Source organism: Canis lupus, chromosome 4, assembly GCF_011100685.1.
Source record: "Canis lupus familiaris isolate Mischka breed German Shepherd chromosome 4, alternate assembly UU_Cfam_GSD_1.0, whole genome shotgun sequence".
Taxonomy (NCBI): Eukaryota; Metazoa; Chordata; class Mammalia; order Carnivora; family Canidae; genus Canis; species Canis lupus.
The window spans coordinates 53,644,260-53,666,240 of record NC_049225.1 but is presented as its reverse complement, the minus strand read 5'-3'; the positions used below and the strand labels follow the sequence as shown (position 1 = coordinate 53,666,240).

The window sequence follows — 21,981 nt, the reverse complement described above, 5'->3', positions numbered from 1 at the left end:
CCACAGGGAGTCTACTTCTTCCTCTGCCTCTGCAGAGAGAGAGAGTCTCTGCCACTCTCTCTCTCTCTGTGTCTCTCATGAATAAATAAATGAAATCTTAAAAATGTTTAAAAAAAGAAGCTGCCTTTCATGAATGTTATGATAAACAAGGACAAGTAAAAGACTTTTAAAAAACACAAAGGATTATATAAAGGATTATCAAGGTATCATTCTCCTCCAAAGGGTACTAAATGTAATCAGAGTATTCTGTGCAGAAATTTATTTCCACATTTATTTTCACAATTCTTTTTCTATTCCCTTGTTAACTCAGAGAAGAATGGCAGAAGAAGAAAAATCCCCCCCACTGAGTAGAATAGAAAAGAAATGGATGAGATTTATGTGAAACACACACAATATATATATGTACATAACACCAAGTCTCAAAGTGGTGGCCTTTGCTGCAAATAGTCATTAATACGCTTTTTCAAAGCAAGCCAAAAAGGATAGACACATCCATAAGAAAAAGGACATGGAAGAAAACTGACACCCTAAAAAGTATAAATGCCAACAGCGAAAGTGTACAAGGAGCAGACTTAAGGCAGTTTTCTTTTGGTCTAGTTGGCTACTATGTTGCAAAAGTCTTTTAAAATATGTGCTCACTTCCACTGTGGAGTCCTACTCCTGGGATTTTATCCTAAGAAAATAATCAGAGACAAGTGTTATGTATAAGGATGGTTGCTTAAGAATTGTCTCTAATAATGAAACTTGTATACACTTTAAAATAACCAGTAAGAGTGGAAGACTCAATAAATGGTGATCTATCAGTGGCCATTTTATGTAACCATTAAAAAATTATGTTACTGAAAATATTGAAGGAAATGGTTTTGTAAGCTGCTGCTATCCAAAGAGAAAAAAAAGCAAGATAGACCATATGATCCAAATTCTATTAAATATAGACACACACACACACACATACATTAACACAAATCACAGATCGGTATTTTAAGATAACCTGATTCCTAGGTAATGGGGTTTATGGGAGATTTTTATTTTCTTATGACTTCTTTGAAAGTGGTTTTCCATATTTACCCAAGTGACTGTGTGTTACTTTTACAGTTCCCAGGAGAAACTGAAGGGTGAATGATTTTCTGAGGAAAGGGCAAAGCCCCTAAATGTTTTCCATCAGGGGCCCTTTTGGTTGTTCACCAGAGTTCAAAGTCTGTCTGTAGATTTATAAACCCCATTGCTAATTTTTAGTTCCCACCATGGTTGTCAGGCCCTGGGGATTGATTCAGACTAACTAGATACACAGGAGATTAATTAGTAAACCAGAAGTCTCTGTGTTAATTTATGAAGAATATTCATGACTTGAGAGCAAATATGGGTCCTTTATTTATCTACTGACCATCTTCTCTGTAGTGGAGAGAGATGGAGAAAGTGGAGAGCCCTTTCAGGGTCCAAATACCACCGTAAAGTGTTGCCTAATGTAAGAACAGAATCAAGTACTAGGTTCAGGATTTTTTTTTAAGACCTATTTCTAGCCAACTGTGGCAACTCGAGTGGTCTCATCTCTGCTCAGGAGCTTTCTCTGCCTACGGAATCAAGATGAGTCACCGTGAATCCAGGGTTCCCTCTCCTTCATGCTTGAAACACATGTTGTCTTCCCTAATTCACATTTTTTGTCCTAGACTTCTTTCAGTTTATGGTTGTCATGACAACTAAGCTCATGGCCCATTTTTCTAACATGCCCCAGGGTTATGTTTCCTGATTTATTTCCCCCTGTGGATTAATTTAGAGGTTGCACTCCTTGTAGGGGTTCCAGAGTGGGACCTTACAGGGAGAAGTCAGGTAGACTTCCTCCAGGTACTTTATAAAATGAGCTGTCTGGAGAGACATCCCTCTGGAGAGCAGACCCCATGAGTGCCCTATGGGCCTCTCCGTCTCAGAGGACAGCCTCCTCTAGCCATGTCCCTAGCTTTCGAGACCTTACTTTGACTTAAAATTTTAAAATCTATCTACTATTTGCAAATGGTTTTGAGACTTCCACCCCCAGACATTTTTACTCATAATGCAGACGGTAATGTGTTTTGATGTGCTTGTCTAGCGAGCTGATTATTAGTTATGCAATAACCAGGACCCAGATGTGAAGCCAGTTTAAATTATTAATAGAGATAGCTTACAGTGGTCAGAGGACTTCTAATGGGAGGAAATGATCCTGTAAAATCAGTGGCAAATTTTAAAAGACTAACATATGCTTATTGTAGAACATTCAACTGTACAGGAATATTTAAAGTAAAAAGTGAAAATCTTGCCTGCTTCTCCAAGCCCATCTGTTCCACAGTTGACATTTCCTTCTAAACTAGTTTATACACACACACACACACACACACACACACACACACACCCCACATATAGTTTTGTTTGTTTGCCTGTGGATGACATGTTGTTGATGGGGGTTTTTTTTGTTTTTTTGTTTTTTGTTTTGTTTTGTTTTCTTTGCAGGAATACTTTTATTTATGCTGAGCAACTGGTTTATTTTTCCCTTTTGGACATTAAGTTAATCGACTATGTCCTTCTTCTTGGGTGGTTGGGCAGTGCCAAGTTTTTGATGTATGGCAAGTCTTTTGGGTATGATCCCATTCCTGGTTGTTGTTGATGTTTTTAATAGGATTATAGCATACATCCTTTTCTGAAACTTGCTTTATATTCACTTAACAATTTAACTCATAGATCTAGACTGTCAGGATGTAAATCCCAGCTTTTACCACTCATTGGCTGCCACTCTGAACCTCAGTTTCTTTATCAGTAAAATGGGGATGCCGATGGCATGTATTTCCTGGGGTTGGTATGAGGAATAAATAGCTCAGAGCAGGGCCTGATGTATTATACACACTCTCAGTAAGTGTGAACGACTCAGTCTTTTCAGTGGATACATAGCATTTCATTATGTAGTAGACTGGGATTTTTTTTAGTTTGACTCTTCCTCCCTGATGGCTCCTAGATTTTACTTACCACAAGTAAGTCTTATCACAAGACTCCCTGCTACTGCACTAGGACCTACAAAGTTAGTGCCCAGCTCTGGGTGAGATGTCCAGGTACAGCCAGCCCTAGGGTATGGGAATCTCTGGTGAGAGGTGGAAGATGGGGTCTGGGGTGAGGATAGAAGATTTATGTACTTCTCTGTTCCCAGCAAATCGCCATCGCTCGGGAGGGCGACCTGCTGACCAAAGAGCGGTTGTGCTGTGGCCTGTCCATGTTTGAGGTCATCCTGACACGCATTCGGAGCTACCTGCAGGACCCCATCTGGCGGGGCCCACCGCCCACCAATGGAGTCATGCACGTCGATGAGTGTGTGGAGTTCCACCGGCTCTGGAGCGCCATGCAGTTTGTCTACTGCATTCCCGTGGGGACCAACGAGTTCACGGCTGAGTGAGTACCCTCGGGGAATGGCGAGTCATCACCCAGCTTCCATGTCTCCCCCCACCAAGAGTCACCAAGCTACCAGGGCTCAACCAGAAAAGTGATCAGGGACAGATTGTCTGACAACTATTTATTGAATACATACTGTGTGCCAAGTGCCAGACAGATACCAGTGCTGAGCAAAAGTAGATGGTTCCTGGCCTCATACAGCAAAGGCAGGAAGGGCAACAGTTGCCTGAGAAGAGAGCTGAGTGGGTTATTGGAATGTAAGTGACATAGTAGAACTGAGCCTTGAACATTGCCTGGGATTCAGCTCTTAGAGAGGAGGTGAGGACATTCCAGGAAAAGCAACAAGTGCCTCCTCAGGAGAGCGTCATGCCCTAACTGCTCATACTAGCCTGGCTCGTGAGGCCTGTACTCTTGAAAACCAAGAAACCTTCTAAAGGAACCCAATATTGTCATCAGAAAAGACAGAAGCAGATTCCAGTTCTTCCTTCCCTCACCCAGCTACCCATCAAGAGTAGTGCAATAAAGAAGGCAGACAAGGTCTCTGCTCCAGGAGCCAAGAGCCCCTGAGAATGAGCGAGTAAGGCCAGAGAAGGCTTCCCTGAGGAAGTGCTGTTGGGACTGGGCTGGGCTGAGCAAGCTGTTTCCAGAGCAGCTGCTGGGCCTGCGCTTCTAGCCAGAGTGATGGGGAAACAGGAAAGCCTGCCCAGGGGGCTGCAGCTGCTGCTCGAGGATAAGAAAAACAGCAGAGAGATGACCCCGCAGCCTCTGGACCTGCCCAGGATGCTGTCGGGGGCTTGTGGCACGCAGGCTGAGCTTCCCAGACCCAGAGGACTTGCAGCGCCCACGGCCCAGCAGCAACTGCTCACCCGCACAGCACACCCGTCCCTGCCCGCTCAGCCTCCACAGGCCGCTTGGTCTGCAGGTTTAAAAGGGTCCTTCACTTCACAAGCATTCCTCTGGCTCCCTTACAGAGGCGAGACAGATTCTCATCCAAATTCGAATCAGCCACAGAAATCTCAAGGAATGGTTGAATTTTTTCCCTCCAAGTGTATACATCATCAGTGGCCGACAGGCTGGCACCTCTCTGTGGTTAGAGAGACTTGTAATATATCCATAGTCCCTGGATCAAAGCAAATGTATGCTCACGTCTTACCTTGCACCCACTTTACAGATTGAGAGGATTGACCCAGGGACTGGCTGGCTCACTATCTACACTCCTGGCCCAAGATGAGGATCTTCCCCCACCCTCCCCTGCCCTTCATTCCAGCTGCTTTCTCTCCTCACTCCCAGGCAATGTTTTGGTGACGGTTTGAACTGGGCTGGCTGCTCCATCATTGTCCTGCTGGGACAACAGCGTCGCTTTGACCTGTTTGACTTCTGTTACCACCTGCTAAAAGTACAGAGGCAAGATGGGAAGGATGAGGTCATTAAGAATGTGGTAAGCAGCTAAGGGCTGGGGCCTGGGGAGTGGGGCCAGGCCTGACAAGCAGGCTTTCATCTGCGAAGGAGGGCGAACTGTTTATGGAGGCCAAGTCCCCACACCACAGGTAGGTACAAAGATGCTCAGCAGTCGGGGACCTTCTCGTAGGAAGCCATGAGTCACTTGCTCATAACCTGCTGGGATGAATCAGGTCACCCTGCAGGGCCGGGCCAGGCTCCAGACCTGAATTACCCCTATCTTGTGCCAGCCAGACTGCTGATGCTGGCACTGCAGCCACACAGACTGTCACTGAACACAGAAGTTGTGCCTGTACAGGGATGGGAGAAGCGTCATCATAGGGTAAGCGGGGCTGCTGTAGGGGCAATTGAAAAGGGCTGTCTAAACTGAGCTGAGGCAACGGGTGGTCAGAGAAGGCCTCCCTGGAGGCGATGTTTGGACTGAGTCCAGAATGACCAGCAGCCAATAAACCAGGCAAAATATGGGGTGCAGGGTGGGGAGGATATTCCAGATAAGAGGGATCAGCTTGCTGTAGCCTAGGCCCAGAGACATGAAGATGTATGGCTGGAACAAAGAGTTGGGTCCCTAGGACCAGCCGAAAGGAGGAGGAAGCAGAAGCCTCCTCATAAAGGGGTTCTTTGGCCATTATGGTAAGCTATATCTAAGCATTTGAACCATCGTTAAGTGTACAGCGTGGTGGCATTAGGTTCACTCACACGGTCATGCAGCCATCACCACTATTCACCTCCAAAACTTTCTCAGCTTCCCAAACTGAAACACTACACCCACCAAACAAGAACCCCCCAGTCTCCCCTCCCCCCAACCTCTGGTAACCACCTAACCCTAACTTCCACCTTCCGTGTCAAGGATTTGACGACTCGAGGTCCCTCATCTAGAGGAGTCATACAGTATTTACCCTTTCATGACTGGCTTATTTCACTTAGCATCATGTGTTCAAGGTCCCCTATGCTGTAGCTTGTATCAGAGTTTTCTTCCTTTTGAAGGCTGAATAATGTTCCATTGTATGTATACACCACATTTTGTTTATCCACTCATCCATCAATGAACACTTGAGTTGCTTCCACTTTTGGGGTATTGTGAATATGCTCCTGTGATCATGAGTATACAGATATTTGTCCAAGCCCCTGCTCTCAGTACTTTTGGGTATCTCCCTATAAGTGGAATTGCTGGATTACACGCTAATTCTATTTTTAATGTTTGAGGAACTGCCATACTGTTTTCAGTAGTGGCTGCGCCATTTTACATTCCCACCAGCAATGCGTAAGAGTTCCAGTTTTTCCACCTCCTTCCTAGCACTTGGTGTTCTCTGGGGTTTTTGATAATAGCCGTCATAATGGATATGAAGTCATATCTCATTCTGATTTCAATTCCCATTTCACTAATGATTTAGTGATGTTGAACGTCTTTTCACATGCTTATTGGCTGTTTGTTTTCTTTGGAGAAATGTCCATTCAAGTCCTTTGTTTGCTTTTTAATTGGATTGTTTTGTTGTTGTTGTTGAGTTGTAGAATTCTTTATATATTCTGGATATTAATCACTTATTTAATATTTGAGTTGCAGATATTTTCACCCATTCTGTGGGATTGTCCTTTCACTCTGTTAATAGTGTCCTTTGATGCAGATAAGTCTTCAATTTTGATGTGGTTTGTGTTTTCTTTTATTACTTATGCTTTTGGTGTCACGTCTAAGAAATCATTGCCAAATTCAATGTCATGAAGATTTTTCTCTGTTTTCTTCTAAGAGTTTTATAGTTTTAGATCCTATGTTTAGGTCTTTAAACCACCTTGAAGTTTGTTTTTTTATATTGTATATTATATAAAGTAAGGATCCAGCTTCATTCTTTTGCATGTGGATATCCAGTTTTCCCAGCACCGTTTATTGAGAACACCGTCCTTTCTCTGCTGAACGGTTTTGGCACCCTTGTTCACCCTTGTTAAACATCATTTGCCCATATATGGAAGAGTTTATTTCTGAGCTGTCTATTCCATTGATCTATAGGCCTGTCTTCATGCCAGTGTCATATTATTTTGATTATTGTAGCCTTGTAGTAAATTTTGAAACAGACAAAAGGTTTTATAGCCAAGTTAACACTTGATTGCTAAGCTCTGGAAACCCACAGAAGGTCTTAAGCAAGAGAGGATCCTGATCATTGAAGCATCAGGACCCTGGACCCCAACCTCACTGAATTCTCTTGCTCTTGCTTTTTATTTCTCTGTCCCCTCCTCCTGCCCCTAACTTGCACATCCCTGTCCATCTGCAGCCCCTGAAGAAGATGGCCGACAGAATTAGGAAGTACCAGATCTTGAACAATGAGGTTTTTGCCATCCTGAACAAGTACATGAAATCCGTGGAGACGGACAGCTCCACCGTAGAGCATGTGCGTTGCTTCCAGCCACCCATCCACCAGTCCCTGGCCACCACCTGCTAGGTGGAAGGTCCTGCAGATCCTTCACCTGGAAGAGAAGAAGCACCAGGAGAGAGGAAGCCATGGCCAGCCTGCAGCAGGGTCTGACTGGACAGCACATGGGATAAGCCTGGAAGCAAACAAGAACCTCCCCAAACACATCTACACCTCCCAAGGGCTGGGCCTGTGCATGCTCTCCCATGACATCTCCATGGTGGTTTTTCCATAGCGTAAATGAAAACAAAAATGAAAAGAAACAGGGCAGTATGTGCTTTTTCTTTTCTTTTTTCCCTCAGCTGTGTTAAGAGCCCTAGTTTCACCCCTTCTTCATCTCACAGCCCTGCCCCCCCATCCGTGGTTGCTTCTCAAGACCTCCTCCCAGATGATAACCTCCTACTTGGTGCCCACATGTGACCTCAGGAGGGAAGTCTTAGTGCTGGAGACAAGAGCATGGCTATACCTCAAGATATCAGTCTGACCTGACAGGCGTGTCCCACTTCTTGGCTTCTTCCCCTCCTCTGGCCCCTTACCACCAACAGTACTTGTGGACCAGACGCTGAGAGCCATGGGAGACAAAAGACAAGGTTCCTGGTACTGGCACCGTGATAGATGGTGTTGGCTCTGGGCCTTCCATGAACTCCCCAAACCACACTCCCCTCTCAGGGTGCTCCAAGGGAGAACTCAGAAATGCATTCACAGCTGTATCTCACTGAGTGGAATTAGGGTAGGAAGATGGTCAGGCCTGCTGTACAGAAGCAGTATTTATTGACATAGCCAGGAATTCCCTAGCCCCGAACAAAAAGCTCTTAGACCATCTCAGCTTGATGAGGAAGTGGTTCCTTTATTCATCAAGCAAATACCGTGAGTAGCTGGACACTGGGAATGCAGCACCGAACGGTTCAGCTGTACTGCCCTCAGCACTAGCCGGTGACCAAATTAGGGACCACTTCTCTGCACAGACTCTCATCAAGGCAAACTCCCACGAGAAAGAAATTATTAAAAGGTTATTTCAACAGAAGCCCAAAGCATATTGGGGTCAGGGAGGTAAGGAATATAAGTTACACTTGTCAATGAGTTTTTAATACCAGGATACACTCCCAGAAAAGGAATCCTGTGTTGGTGAATCGGGACTTTCATCGTCCTAGAAGCTGAAAGATCCTTGGGATGTTTTATCTCTTGCTCTCAACGTCCTTAGTGTTCCTTAACTTAGATTTTGAGGCATGTGGCGTTGCTCACAGGGGCATACCTACTTCGATTTCTCTGAACCAAAAGTCTTTGCAGAATGTCTCATTACAGAGCATCTCTTCTTCAAAGGGAGCCTGTGACCCTGAGCTTGTAAGAAAATATAAAGTGAGACATTTAATATCTCTCCCCCAACCCAGGTAGGCAAAGAAAGGAGAGAAAAATAGAACGGCACTGATCCTCCTCCCTCAGGGCAGATAAATGGAAATGATAACCATTAGTCAGATGGCCCATGTTAACCCCATGGAAAGAGCAAAAACAGTCCATAGCAAGAGGGTTGTGTGATACACTCTGCTTACCAGGGAGGAGCCAGGTGGGGCTCACCAAGTGTGCTCCAAGAGCCTACATCAGGATGTCCTGAGACGAGCACATTGGATTTCTGGGCCTGACCCCAAACCAATTAAGTTTGCATGTCTGAGAGTAGCAGGGAGATCTGCACTTCCCACAAGCGCTCTCAGTTGTGTTGCACATGGAAATCTGAGGACCACTGCCATAGAGGGTCTCTCCACTCCCCACCTTGGACTTTGAATTCCCTCTGAGCCATGAAAGAAGATATTTGTAGGGTAGGAAAACTACCGTCCAGGGTGGAAACTGGCAGCCTCCCGTCTGGACTTGCCACTTATCCTATTCTGATTTTTTTGTTTTTTCCTCTTGATGAGCATAGATGTGTCCCAAAGGCGAAAGGGAGAGGCTATGCCACGTGGTCAAACATGCCTTCCAAAACCACATTAAAGTCTCTAAGCACCAGTGTTCTGAATTTTCACTCCCGTCTGGGGACAGTGGGTATTTCAGATAGGCGACCAACTATTAAATCCTAGAGTTTATTCCAAATCCTTGACCATTGCTTTTGTGGAGATTTGGATCATCCGTTTGATGGGATTGCTTTTTCAACAGCCAGCCCCTAGGTCCTGCATTCGAAACCTGAATCTGACCACCTCGGTAGAATCCTATTATCTTCAGGAGATTGGACCCTGGTAAACTGAGGTCTTCACCTTAAGGAGAGACATTTCATTTCCCTCACTCGCTGGCAGCATTTATTTATGAATACCAAACAGGTTTAATATTCTTTCCTCTCTGATATTCCTGCCACCTTTGATTTGATTTTTTGTGTGTGTCTAAGAACCAGGAAAAAAAATCTTAGGTTTTAAAAAGTTTTAAAAAAAAATTGTTTCAGAAACTGTCAAATGTACCATATTTGTATTAAGAGTTGTTGGGGATTTTTGTACAATGAATTTACATTTATTTATGGTGACTTCTATTTACGCTTGTGATCAAATAATGATGTTAAATTCTTAAACCATATTTGCTATGCAGCTGAAGATGATATTTTGCTTTGTATTTTGGGGTATCTGTGTTGAGTTGATAAACATTTCCATCTCCATTAAAACTGCTTCCAAACCAGCATCTTGGCCCTGATTCCTGGTCTTATTCCAGGGCTCATGGATCTGTGGAAGGTCACATGAACACTTGTGACTAAGAAAACATCCCAAAAGAGAATGGAAGGAGATAGGGAATAGGAAGCAGGTCAGTGCATCCTAAACTAATGGCTTGTTGTGCTTTCTCCTGGGGGCATGACCTTTACCAACTGACTTACACTGGACAAGATACAGGCTGGTAGTTCCTGCTCTTCAGGATTTCATAGTCTCACTGAATGATCCCTTGTTTCAGAGGAGAGTTGGGAACTAATATTTAACAAGACCTGATGTGTTCAGACACCGTGCTAAAACCCATCCCTCCATTTCTTCGAATCAGCTGCAGCCACTCTGTGTGTTATAGATCCCACCTTGGAGAGAGAGGCTCTGCAGTGTGTTTCCGCACAGTTACTAAGTGACAGTTCTGATTTGAACCCAGTTTCAAAGCCTGAGCTTTTTCTCTCATGCTGGCATGAACTGATCAGCCAGGCCAGACCCCGAACCTAGACTTAGGGCCACTGGACTTTTCAGGTTTTTGGGTGAGTAAGATAGAGCAGAGCCTGGTATCAGGAAAAAGGCCCAGCATGGTGTCAGGGGAGTTCCCAGGCTGAAGGTACCTCTCCCCCCTCATCAGAAAGGGTGACACCAGAACACTAGAAGGTTGAGTTTAAAACCAACACCAGTACTTGGAGTCTCATATTTAATGGAGCAGCAACTTTCCTAAAGATGAGTCCTAGGGCATTATGACTCCCCTTTGGCTCTGGCCTTGGGCAGCCCTCTAATCTCTTAGGGCGTTGGTTCCCTCTTTTTCAACTTGGACAAAATAATCTGAGGTCCCCTCCAGCTTTACTATCCCGATTCCCGATAATGTCCCAGTGGGGTACTCTGAGGGGCCTGACTCACAAATTTGCAATCTTTTTCAGCCATGTGTCACCACCTTCCAAGGAATCTCATCATTATGGGTTGTATATTTGAGCTGGTGTAGATGGGATGCAATTGGTATAGTCCTGAGAGATGCTCAGTGAAAAGGGGGTTCTGTGGCCATCTGGGTTTGGGGAACGCCTCACGCTCTTTCCCTTCTTGAAGATCTCCAGTGTTGTGAGTCCTGCGGCACCTAATCAGCCTAGAATAACCACATTGCCTAGTGGCCATGACTTCGGGAACACCTTTCTCTGCAACACTAGTGACCCTCTCATGGAACATGCTTTGAAAAATACTGGCCTAAGAACATAGAAGTCCATGTTAGATGTATACAAATAACAAAAACAAGACTCACAGAAGAGAAGGACCACTGACTCGCAGGCAGTCCTAACGCCTGGGCACAATCTGGGAAGCAGGGACCTGGCAAAATATTGAAGGATTTCAGATGGAAGGGAGAAAACATTTTCACAATGGGAGAGAATTGGGCAGCAGAACATATTCATGTGCTAAGGCTGCCATAACAAAATCGCACAGACCCCATGGTTTAAACAACAGAAATTTACTTTCTGGAGGCTAGAAATCCACGACCAAGGTAACATCAGGGTTAGTTTCTTCTAAGAGTCTCTCCTTGGCTTTTATTTATTTATTTTTTAATTTTTTTTTTTTTCTCCTTGGCTTTTAAATGCCACCTTCTCCCTTTGTCTTCCCAGGGTCTTCCCTCTGGCTGTGTCTGGGTCCTGATTTCCTCTCCTTAGCAGGACACCAGACGTATTGCATTCGGATGCATTCATATGGCCTCATTTTGCCTAACCTACCTTGTTAAATAAAGGTTTTTGTCTCTGTATACAGTCCCATTTGGAGGTACTGGGGGCTAGGATTTTAACACAGGAGTTCTGGAGTGGGGAACACAATTCATAACGCTAGGGAAGAGAAAGTCTAGGTCTGAAAAAGCCTCTGTCTCTGGGGGCCCTGGACTTGTTTGAAGGTTGGGATACCATTGCTTTGAGAACACATCTTGAATACTATTTGCAAGACTCTGTATGATTAAAAACTGATCATAGTCACAGACTTAAAGGAACTCCTGGAGTTCTAGAAGGAATAAAACCATATCGTGAATAAGAACGTGACGGAGAGAATATGACAATTCTAATGATCACTAGCAATTATTGAGCTTCCTTACGCCAGGCATCAGAAAAAAATGCTTTAAATTCTTTATTCACTTAAATGTCACAAATTGTAGGAAGTAGGTACTGCTATTTACTCCCATTTCCTGTGCCAAATTCTGAGGCACAGATCTCATAAAGGGTAAGGAAAGGAGCTAGAATTCAAAGTCCAGTAAGTCTGGATCCAGATCCAAGGTCTTAACCACTAAGCATATAACAATATGCTTTGCAGCACCTCTATCCTAAAGGGATCCCAAGAGACAGTCACACCAGGTGTCTCTTAAGATCAGAGGAAAGCGTGTTCTTCCCGTTGGAGTAAGATAGAGTGAGGGCCATATCAGGGAGGACTTCAGGGAAGAGGTTCCATTTATTTTTTTTTTAAGATTTTATTTATTTATTCATGAGAGACACACAGAGAGGCAGAGACACAGGCAGAGGGAAAACCAGGCTCCCCACAGGGAGCCTGATATGGGACTCGATCTCAGGATCCCGGGATCATGACCCAAGCCAAAGGCAGATGCTCAACCACTGAGCCACCCAGGTGCCCAAGAGGTTCCATTTCTGCCTAAACTTGAAAAATGAGCATCTGGACACAAGGAGATGCAGGCACCAAAAGACTGAAGAGAAAGAATTTTCCAAAATCAAATGTTGGCCAAGAAGAGGCCCTGACCGGCTTAGATTAAACCTGCTCCTGCCCCTAACCCTACACTTTACCAGGCCCTGAATGTCAGTCACAGTCTGCAAAACAATGCACGTGTGAAGTAGCGTTGTGCATCTGCGTCCCTCAAAATCCGATGCTTGGTGCTGGCTCGGTGGCCTGTGATCCTAAACATCCACCCTGTGACCGATGCTGTTCAGGCCCCAGTAGAAGCTTCACACTTATTTTTAGGCCATGTCCTTGATTGCAGTGACCTCCAAGTGTAGTGAAGGTTTTGTGCACTGTGCTGCCACTGGCCCCAGGGATGCATTCTGCTTGGGAGGCATGGAAGCTTGAGCTGTAGAGGCATACAGGTGAGGAAAGAGGGCAAGCCTACAAGAATGGCAATTTTAACCAAAAATCCAGGAGTGTTTTTGTGCCACAGAATGCATGCAGCTTGAAGTTGTTACTAGGCAACATAGGTTACAACTGTGCCTCTAACGATGTCCCCTTTTTTGAAACAAACAAACAAAAATTACCTACAACAGTTTATGGAGCTGTTGTTCAAAGATAGAATGTTTGATGAAACACATATCACATTATAACCATTTCACATTATAACCACTTTCAGACACTCAGTAGAACTGCTGACAAAATGCTGTTCAAGTAATTAGATTTAGTTTAGATAGGATAAAAGAACTGAACCGAAAATTTAAATAAAGACACAGAACATCCTCAAAAAAGTGAGCAGTGGTCTTATGAGAAAATAAAATTCATTTTGAATGTACACTATAGTCATTTGGTCTGCATTATTGCTTACTATTATTGACATTACCAAAAAAATCAAAGTCATCTAGGTTTGTCTAATTTGCTTCAAGGGGGCGCAAATATTTTTACAGATTTTACAGAAATTGGCTTTCCTCAAATGAAAATGCATGTGATGTATGCCACAAAAATGCCATTCTAATGAAATAGAAATCGAAACAGTGAAACAAAAAAATACTTTGCATGACAAAGAAGATTCACATGCAAATAATGCCAAACCAACTTGCTTACAAACTATTTTTTGGCCATCATGGTCAAAGTATTGTTCTGAGGAAGATCAGAACAAGGGAATCCACTGGCCACTTTTAGGGAGGTTTCCTTATCAATCCCAGAATTGAAAAAGTTGAAAAAACAAGAAATACTATATGCTCCAGATGCTGCAAAGAGACAGTGAAAATGATATTGTAAGGGATATTTGTATAATAAAATGAAAATATTTTGTAATATTTTCGGTTATTATATGTGACCCCATTACAGTAGTTGAATGTGATCGGTAAAATACCTTGCTTATTTTTTAAGTAGTGCTTAAAAAATCCTATTGACAATTTCAGGTGCCATCCTCTTACCAGAGCAGAATTTCTTCAAACTAAAATTAATGAAAACCAAAGAGTTACAGTGACTCAAGAAAGGTTGTCTGATCTGGTCTAACGGACAATAGAGCACAAATGGTATAAAGAAAGCTTCTGGGCAGCCCAGGTGGCTCAGTGGTTTAGTGCTGTCTTTGGCCCAGGGTGTGATCCTGGAGCCCGGGGATCGAGTCCCGCGTTGGGCTCCCTGCATGGGGCCAGCTTCTCCATCTGCCTGTCTCTGCCTCTCTCTCTCTGTCTCTCATGAACAAATAAATAAAATCTTAAAAGAAAAAGAAAGAAAGAAAGAAAGAAAGAAAGAAAGAAAGAAAGAAAGAAAGAAAGAAAGAAAGAAAGAAAGAAAGAAGAAAGAAAGAAAGAAAGAAAGAAAGAAAGAAAGAAAGAAAGAAAGAAAGAAAGAAAGAAAGAAAGAAAGAAAGAAAAAAGAAAGAAAGCTTCTGAGTGTTCTCACCCCGCGGATAATGGAAAGGTGACATGTGAGGTGATGGGTTAATTAACTTAGTTGTGATGATCATTTCACAGTGAACACATGCATCCACACATCTCCTTGTACACCTTAAATATATACAATTTTTATTTCAATTGTATCTCCAGAAAGCCAGAGGCTGGGAGGTCTGGATTATAACATACAATGTTACTAAAATGAAGGCAAGAAAGATAAAATGTATAGTATAAATGCATATTAATTTAAGAGTTCGATTTATAGTTTTGTTTTTTTCATCCCCACACCACCGGCCCAACAACAGAACGTCCAAGAATATGTAATAATAATTCAGTCCTCTGGTGTTTTTCCCAGCTCCCAATCCTATAAAACCCTCAACCTGACCTGTGCCTTCTTTTGTGTTATAAAGGTATATTTCTTTGTCAGGAAGACAGAGCATATTTTCTAACCATTTAATAGTGTGGTGTAGAACTTTGATGTCGACACATATGATACTTGGTACCTTTGACCCAGTCCCTGCAGATGGTTGGAGGGCTCTGACTCTGCCTCCCGCTGCGCTAGTGTAAGTAAAGCCAGAAGGGGGGAAGGGTCAGACCCATTTGCTCCCCTCTAGGCAAGGAGGCGAGGAACCAGCGCCCCCCCCAGGCAGTCCCCCCCCCATCTGGTTTGATTTACCCGGATCCCCCGGGGGGCTCCCTCCCAGCCCTCTCGCCTTCCCAGATGCGCGCCCCCCGCTGGCCCAGAGCTTCCGGCAGGATGGGGCGAGCGGGGCTTCCCTGGGAAAATATGCTGGGAGATGCTATCGGAGCTAAAAATACTAAGCTCCGCCTTCATTAGTCAGAATAAAACCCAGGGATTTCTGCCTTCTGGAGTTGCAGGTCAACGGGAAAATGGGAAATCAAAGAGCCTCCTGGTTGGGGCTTTTCTTACACCACTTTGTGGCCGGGATGCAGGCGGGAGCTGGAGAAGGCTCGCTGCTCCCCCTGGGGTGCAAGGGCCTCAGCAGCACAGCCCGGCCCGCCCCCGCGGCTCGCACATAGGCTCCTGCAATCTGCATCCCCCTGTTATACCTGAGGACCCCGACTCCGAAAACAGGGGAAGGTAAACAGCCCCCATCACTGGCCTCTCCAATTCATCCTGGACCAGGCTGTCCCTGGCCCCCTGCAGGTGCTCACGTTGCCGGGCCTGCCAGGAATGCTTGCCCCCCACCACCACCACCTCCCTGTCCTCACAGACTAAGCATTTCTGTCCTCCTTCAAGCCTCACTTCATTTTTAAAAATTTTTTTTATTGGAGTTCAATTTGCCAACATTTAGCATAACACCCAGCGCTCATCCCACCAAGTGCCCCCCGTCAGGCCTCACTTCAAATGCCCTTCCTCCTGGAAACCTAGTCCCAGTCGCTCTGGGAAATACTCTGTGCATCCTCTACTTGATGCTCTGGTCATTTATCAAAACTGTGGTCCACGGTGCACTGTGACCATTTGATGAGTACAATCCATGAGTACAGGGATGGCAGGTGTCTTGCGCACCATCCTAGCGCCCGAGCTTTTCACGGCAGGCGCCAGACACATCGAAAGTGTTCCATCTATGTCTGCTGACTGACTCCATTCCCCTGCTCCCTCAAAAAGCTTGCCGTGTGGTTCGTGTCAACAAGTTAGCCTGCCTCAAAACAGCAGCCATCATAAAAGGGAAGAGAAAAAAGGAGTAATTGTCTGGTGTGGACGATAGGCATCATGGTTTTACCCTACAGGGGTGTAGGGAGGACTGTGCAGGTGGGCTAGGAGAGGGAGGGACACGGACAGGAGTAGTGGCTGGGCGTGCAGCTGGGGGACAGTGCGCAGACACAACCTGCTGGGAGCAGTTGGGAGTGATTTTCTCCCTCTTGGGACCCTTCTCAGCCAAGAATAGGGGTGAAAGAGAGTGATTAAAAACTTGGTTTTTGAAAACTCAACTCTGCAAGGGACTAGCAAGTTCTCTATCTCTCTGAATATTAGGTTCCTTATAATAAGAATAGTAACAGTGATAATTCCTATTTCTGGGGTTGAGAGAATAGAATAATATCACAGTATCCCCCCTTTTCTGTCATTTCATCTTCTACTGTTTCAGTGACCCATGGTCCACTGTGATCTGGAAGCAAATGAACCTCTTTCTGGTGTGTTGTCAGTAGTAGCCTAGTACTACACCACATGACACTACACCATTCACCTCACTTCATCTCATCACGTAGGCATTTTATCATCTCACACCATCACAAGAAGAGGGAGTACAATACAAGAAGACATTTTGAGGGACCCCATTCACATTATGATGGTGTATTGCTATTGTTGTTAATATCTTACTGTTGAATTTATAAATTAAACATTTTTAAGTATGTATGTAAGAAAAAACATTATATATATATAGTTCAGTAACAGTTTCAGGAGTCCACTGGGGGTCTTGAAACATAATCCCTGTGGTTAAGGGGAGACTGCTGCAAATCATGTTAGCACAGTGCCTGGCACATTGTCAGTGCTCAATGACTGGAACTGATTCAGAAAAGAGGGTTCAGTCAGCCAGGATCATTTGTTTTTCCCCTCTGCAGCCAAGGGTCCTATTTCCTTCTTTCCAACCTGGGTTTCCCCTTCAGATTCCCCAGGGAAGTTCAAAGCATATCATAGAAGAGCTCATTACCCCTTCTCCCCATTCAATCCAAGGCTATTTTCCAACAGAGTCAAGAATCAAGAGGTCTAGAGGAGAGAGAGGAAACAACTTGGAGGGTACTGCCCCAGAAATTTAGAAAGCCAGGAGGTCAGATTGAGTTATTCCTAAAAATCAACGGGGAGAAGGCAAGGCCTATTTCCCCATCCCAGCCCTTTTTGGAAAGGCCCTTGAGCTCCTCAGAGAAGCTCAGGATTAATTCATAGGACCTGGAGCCTGCAGCCAGGGGTCCCTGAAGCGGTCTTCTATGTGACCACTTCCTACTCCAACAGAGGGGAACACCAGCCTGTGGGAGGCCTATACTGCCTGTGTTTGCTCAGTTAAGAAAATTTTCCTCATCTATAATTTGAGGTGTTTCCAACACCCCAGCTGAGCCCAGGAATGCATCCCATATTCCTCCTTCCTTGAAGACAAAGGTTATTCAAGCCAAAGAGTACTTGGGATCAGGAACTGTGAGATCTGGATCTAGTCCTAGTTTTTCTTTTCCTTTTTTTTAAATTTTTTTTTAAAGATTTTATTTATTATTCATGAGAGACACAGAGAGAGAGGCAGAGACACAGACAGAGGGAGAAGCAGGCTCCATGCAGGGAGCCCAATGCAGTATCGATCCTGGATCTCCAGGATCATGCCCTGAGCTAAAGGCAGATGCTTAAATAAATTTATTATTTAAAAAAAATAATAAAAAATAATAATAAAGGCAGATGCTTAACCGCTGAGCCACCCAGGCATCCCAAGTCCTAGTTTTTCTACCTCAGGCCTCTTTTTCTCCATCTTTAAAATGAGTACATGACCTCTAGGGACTCCTCCCAACAATCTGATATTTCTCAAACCACAGACACGAATCTCAGCCTACCTTTGGGAAATGGGGAAAGGAAAAGAAAGCTGAGGCCCTGAAAGGACAGCTCTAACTTTAGGAGGTCTGGGAACGAGCTTTGGGGGTCCATGGTTTCTCTGAAATAGTAGACACATATATAGGTGCATCTTTTTCTACTTCAGAGAGGGTGCTTCATGGATAGCCTCATATTCCCAAAGGAATCTAGACAAGTTAACAACTTCTGGTCTAAAGAGGATGCAGCCCTGTATTGGTCTCCTGTTTATTGCTGCTTTAACAAATGACTGCCAATTTAATGGCCTCAAGCAATCCAAATGTGTTGCCTTACAATTATGGACATCAAAAGACCACAGTCTTCCAACTTAGTCACTAGGCTAAAAATCAAGATGTCAGCAGAGCTGATTCCTCCTGGAGTCTGCAGAGAACCATCGGTTCCTTGCCTCTTGCTGTTTCTGGAGGTTGTGCCTCATAGTCATGTCCCTTCAGCCTCTCCTTCCCTTCTCAAGTGACTTTCTCCTCTGGCTTAAACCTCCTGCACTCTCTTAAAAGGACCCTAGTAATTACATTGGACCCACCCAGATAATCCAAGATAATCATCCCACTCCAAGATTTTTTTTTTTAAGATTTTATTTATTTATTCATGAGAGACACAGAGAAAGAGGCAGAGACATAGGCAGAGGGAGAAGCAGGCTCCCCAGAGGAAGCCTGATGTGGAATTCCATGCCAGGACCCCAGGATCATGCCCTGAGCTGAAGGCAGACACTCAACCGCTGAGCCACCCAGATGGCTTCCTACCCCAAGATTCTTTTTTTTTTTTTTTTTTTATGATAGTCACACAGAGAGAGATAGAGAGAGAGAGGCAGAGACATAGGCAGAGGGAGAAGCAGGTTCCATGCACTGGGGGCCCGACGTGGGATTTGATCCTGGGTCTCCAGGATCGCACCCTGGGCCAAAGGCAGGCCCTAAACTGCTGCGCCACCCAGGGATCCCTACCCCAAGATTCGTAATCACATCTACAAAATCGCTTTTATGATGTGAGGTAGTAAAATCCCAAATTCCAGAGATTAGGACATGGATATGGGGAGGGGGTGCTAATTAATATTCAGCCTACTACAAACCCATTGGGAGGAAACATTTTAAATAAGCAAACCCTTTATCTCAGAAATTTCACTTCCAGAATTTCTCCTATAGGTATAACTACCACATGTATAAAGATATGTTCAAGAATGTCCATTATAGCAGAGTTCACAATATTAAAACCGGAAAACAACCTGTCCTACTGATAATCAGTAGAACTGTAATTAAATAAGTAGGAAATATTCGTACATTGGGATATTCTAAAAAGCAGTATTCTAAATATAATAATCTATCTTCATATATACTAATATGTAAAAGTCTGCAAAATACCTTGTAAGGTAAAAAAAGCAACTTGAAGTGCAATCTGTATAATGTGATCCCATCTTTAAAAAGAATGTACACTTCTGTGGGTACGTGTGCATAATTTCTGGATAGATCTTAAAGAATCTGTTAGTGTTGGTGACTGTCTCTTGACTACAGAATAGCCAGTGGACTTTTATCCTTCACTTTATACCCTTCTGAACTGCAATTTTTTAATTAAAAATTATTATAAGTTTTATAATTTGAAAACCATACATTTAGAGGTAGGGATGCCTGGCTGGTTTGGTGGGTAGAGCATGCAACTCTTGATCTTGGGGTTATAAGTTCAAGCCCCATGTTGGGTGTAGAGATTACTTAAAAAAAAATCTTTTAAAAAAGCCCCATCATTTCAACTGAAATTCAGCAGTTTGAGGAAAAAAGAGGTGGGAGCAGGGTCACAGCTCTGAGGTCATCTTTAGGAAACTCTGATAAGCAAGTATCTCCTCTTCCTGTAACTTCAGCTCCCATTCCCCCCCCCCCCCCCCCCCCCCCCTGCTGCTACTGGAGCCAAGAAAAGAAGAAAGTTAGTATAGTTAGTAGAGCCTTGGTGTCACTTAGGCCTGGGGTTGCATTCCGGTGCTACCGCTAACCAGCTTCATGGTCTTGGTCTTAAACTCAGTGAAACCTCTGTGTGAAATGGTGATAATATGCTTTTCTTTGATGTGAGACTTTAAGTTAGGTATGTTACGTGCACCACAGGGATTAGCACTCAATGACTTATAGTTTCGATTATTAGTAAGATTGACTTAACCAGAGAAGGCAGCTTCAAGGCTTAACTTAACCATGTTAAGAGTAAAGTATCAGTGGATTTTTACATGTGTATGCAACTGTTGAAGCTGCCATTCAGATACCATAGAGATCACTCTCAGCCTTCACTATTCTTTATGAAGTGCTGTCTCAATAGAAATGCACGTTCAAAAATTTAAGACTTCTTCCCCCCTTTGGCCAAAAGCCAAGGGTTATTAACCTGACTCCCCTGAAATTCAGTGAGGAGGATGTACAGATAGGTGGGTGCATCTTTCTGGGGCAAGGGTTCATAATCTTTGTCAGATTCTTAAAGGGATGTGAGGGCCACTAAAAAAAAAGGTAAAAATCACCAGTTAGGCCCTTTTCTAAAATGAGGGCCACTCACTCCTGATTCTGCTAGGATGTGACTATAGGTCAGACCACTCCGCACAGACCAGGCTTCCTGGGAATGCAGGACGCGAGATGGAGAGGCACAAACATATTTATTGAACTAGTCCCAAAACAAACATCTACATTTTTGTTTGCAGGGCGAAATGCAGATAATTATCACCAGTTGATCCTCAGCTCAACTGAAAAAAAAAAGGTGTGGCTTTTTAATGGGCCCAGCGCCTGGGTCTGCAGCCAATCCAGACGTGGCTCCGCCCACGGCCCCTCCCCCACACCCCACGGGGCAGAGGTCCTCGGGTGGAGGGGCGGCTTAGCCCCCTCTGCCACCTGACAAGGGGTGAAGAAACCTTAACCCACGCTCCGGATTCCTTTGGGGCTCCTCATCCAGTCCCTGCTCACAAACCAGAATTTCCAGTGTGACTGTGTTGGCCTTGACAGCAGCAGAGGAGGAGGCTTGGGCGCCCACTGCAGTGGCTCTGCCCCCCGGGGGGGGGGGGGGGGGGGCGCAGACTCTGCTCCCGGGCCTTTCTCCTGGATCGAGACAGGTGGGAGAGTGCATCTCAGAGAAGGAAGGCGGCGATGAGAATGAAGCCCTGAGGGGAGGAATATGGAAACTGAAACCCCAGCTCCTAAATATATTCATCGCGTGCCTGTATGCAGTGCTTGTTGGATGTACACCAGGCCCTGGGCTGTACACAAGCTCTACATCAAGAATGGGGTTTGAACCAGACAGCGAAGGTGTGAATCATAGCTTGGCCACTTTGTAGCTGTGTGGCCCTGGGCCAGCTGTGTGCTGTGTGTGTGTGTGTGTGTGTGTGTGTGTGTGTGTGTTAGGACCCTCTTCTGTAGTAATGCGCCTTCTCAGTAATACCCACCCTAAACTCCTAAGCATAACTTCTAAGCTGGCCCCTGCCTAGAACTCCGATTTTTTAAAAACTCGAGATACAATCCACTTACCATAAAGTTCATCCTTTACAAGTGTACAATTTAGCGGTTTCTCATATATTCACAAAGTTGTCCAACAATCACCATTATCTAATTCTAGAACGTTTTATCACCCCCAAAGGAAACCCCATACCCTTTAGCAATCACTCCACATTTCTACGCCCCCCTCTCCCCCGCCCCCACCCCAGCCCCAACCATTAATCTACTTTTTGTTTCTATAGATTTACCTACTCTGGACCCTTCATATAATATGGGGCCTTTTATGTCTGACCTCTTTCACTGAGCATAATGTTTTCAAAGTTCATGCATGTCGTAGCATGTATTAGGACCACATTCCTCTTTATGGCCAAGTAATACTCCATTGAATGAATGTGCCAAACTTTGTCCATTTATCAGTTGATGAACATTTGTGGTGTTTCCACTTTTTGGGCACTG

The 21,981-nt window shown here is 44.5% G+C and overlaps 1 protein-coding gene across 6 annotated transcripts in view; it reads left to right on the top strand.

Moving 5' to 3' along the window:
• Nucleotides 1-9,917, top strand: part of CYFIP2 (cytoplasmic FMR1 interacting protein 2) — a 123,983-nt gene extending 114,066 nt beyond the window's left edge. For 3 of the 6 annotated variants that reach the window (XM_038534920.1, XM_038534922.1, XM_038534923.1), the window contains 3 exons: nt 3,170-3,408; nt 4,699-4,846; nt 7,128-9,917. In XM_038534920.1, the coding sequence (XP_038390848.1) occupies nt 3,170-3,408; nt 4,699-4,846; nt 7,128-7,295 (555 nt within the window). In that variant the 3' untranslated portion in view covers nt 7,296-9,917. The remainder of the gene's footprint in view (nt 1-3,169; nt 3,409-4,698; nt 4,847-7,127) is intronic. The other 3 variants (XM_038534919.1, XM_038534918.1, XM_038534921.1) reach the window with 1 other exon arrangement.
• Nucleotides 9,918-21,981: the final 12,064 nt, after the last annotated feature.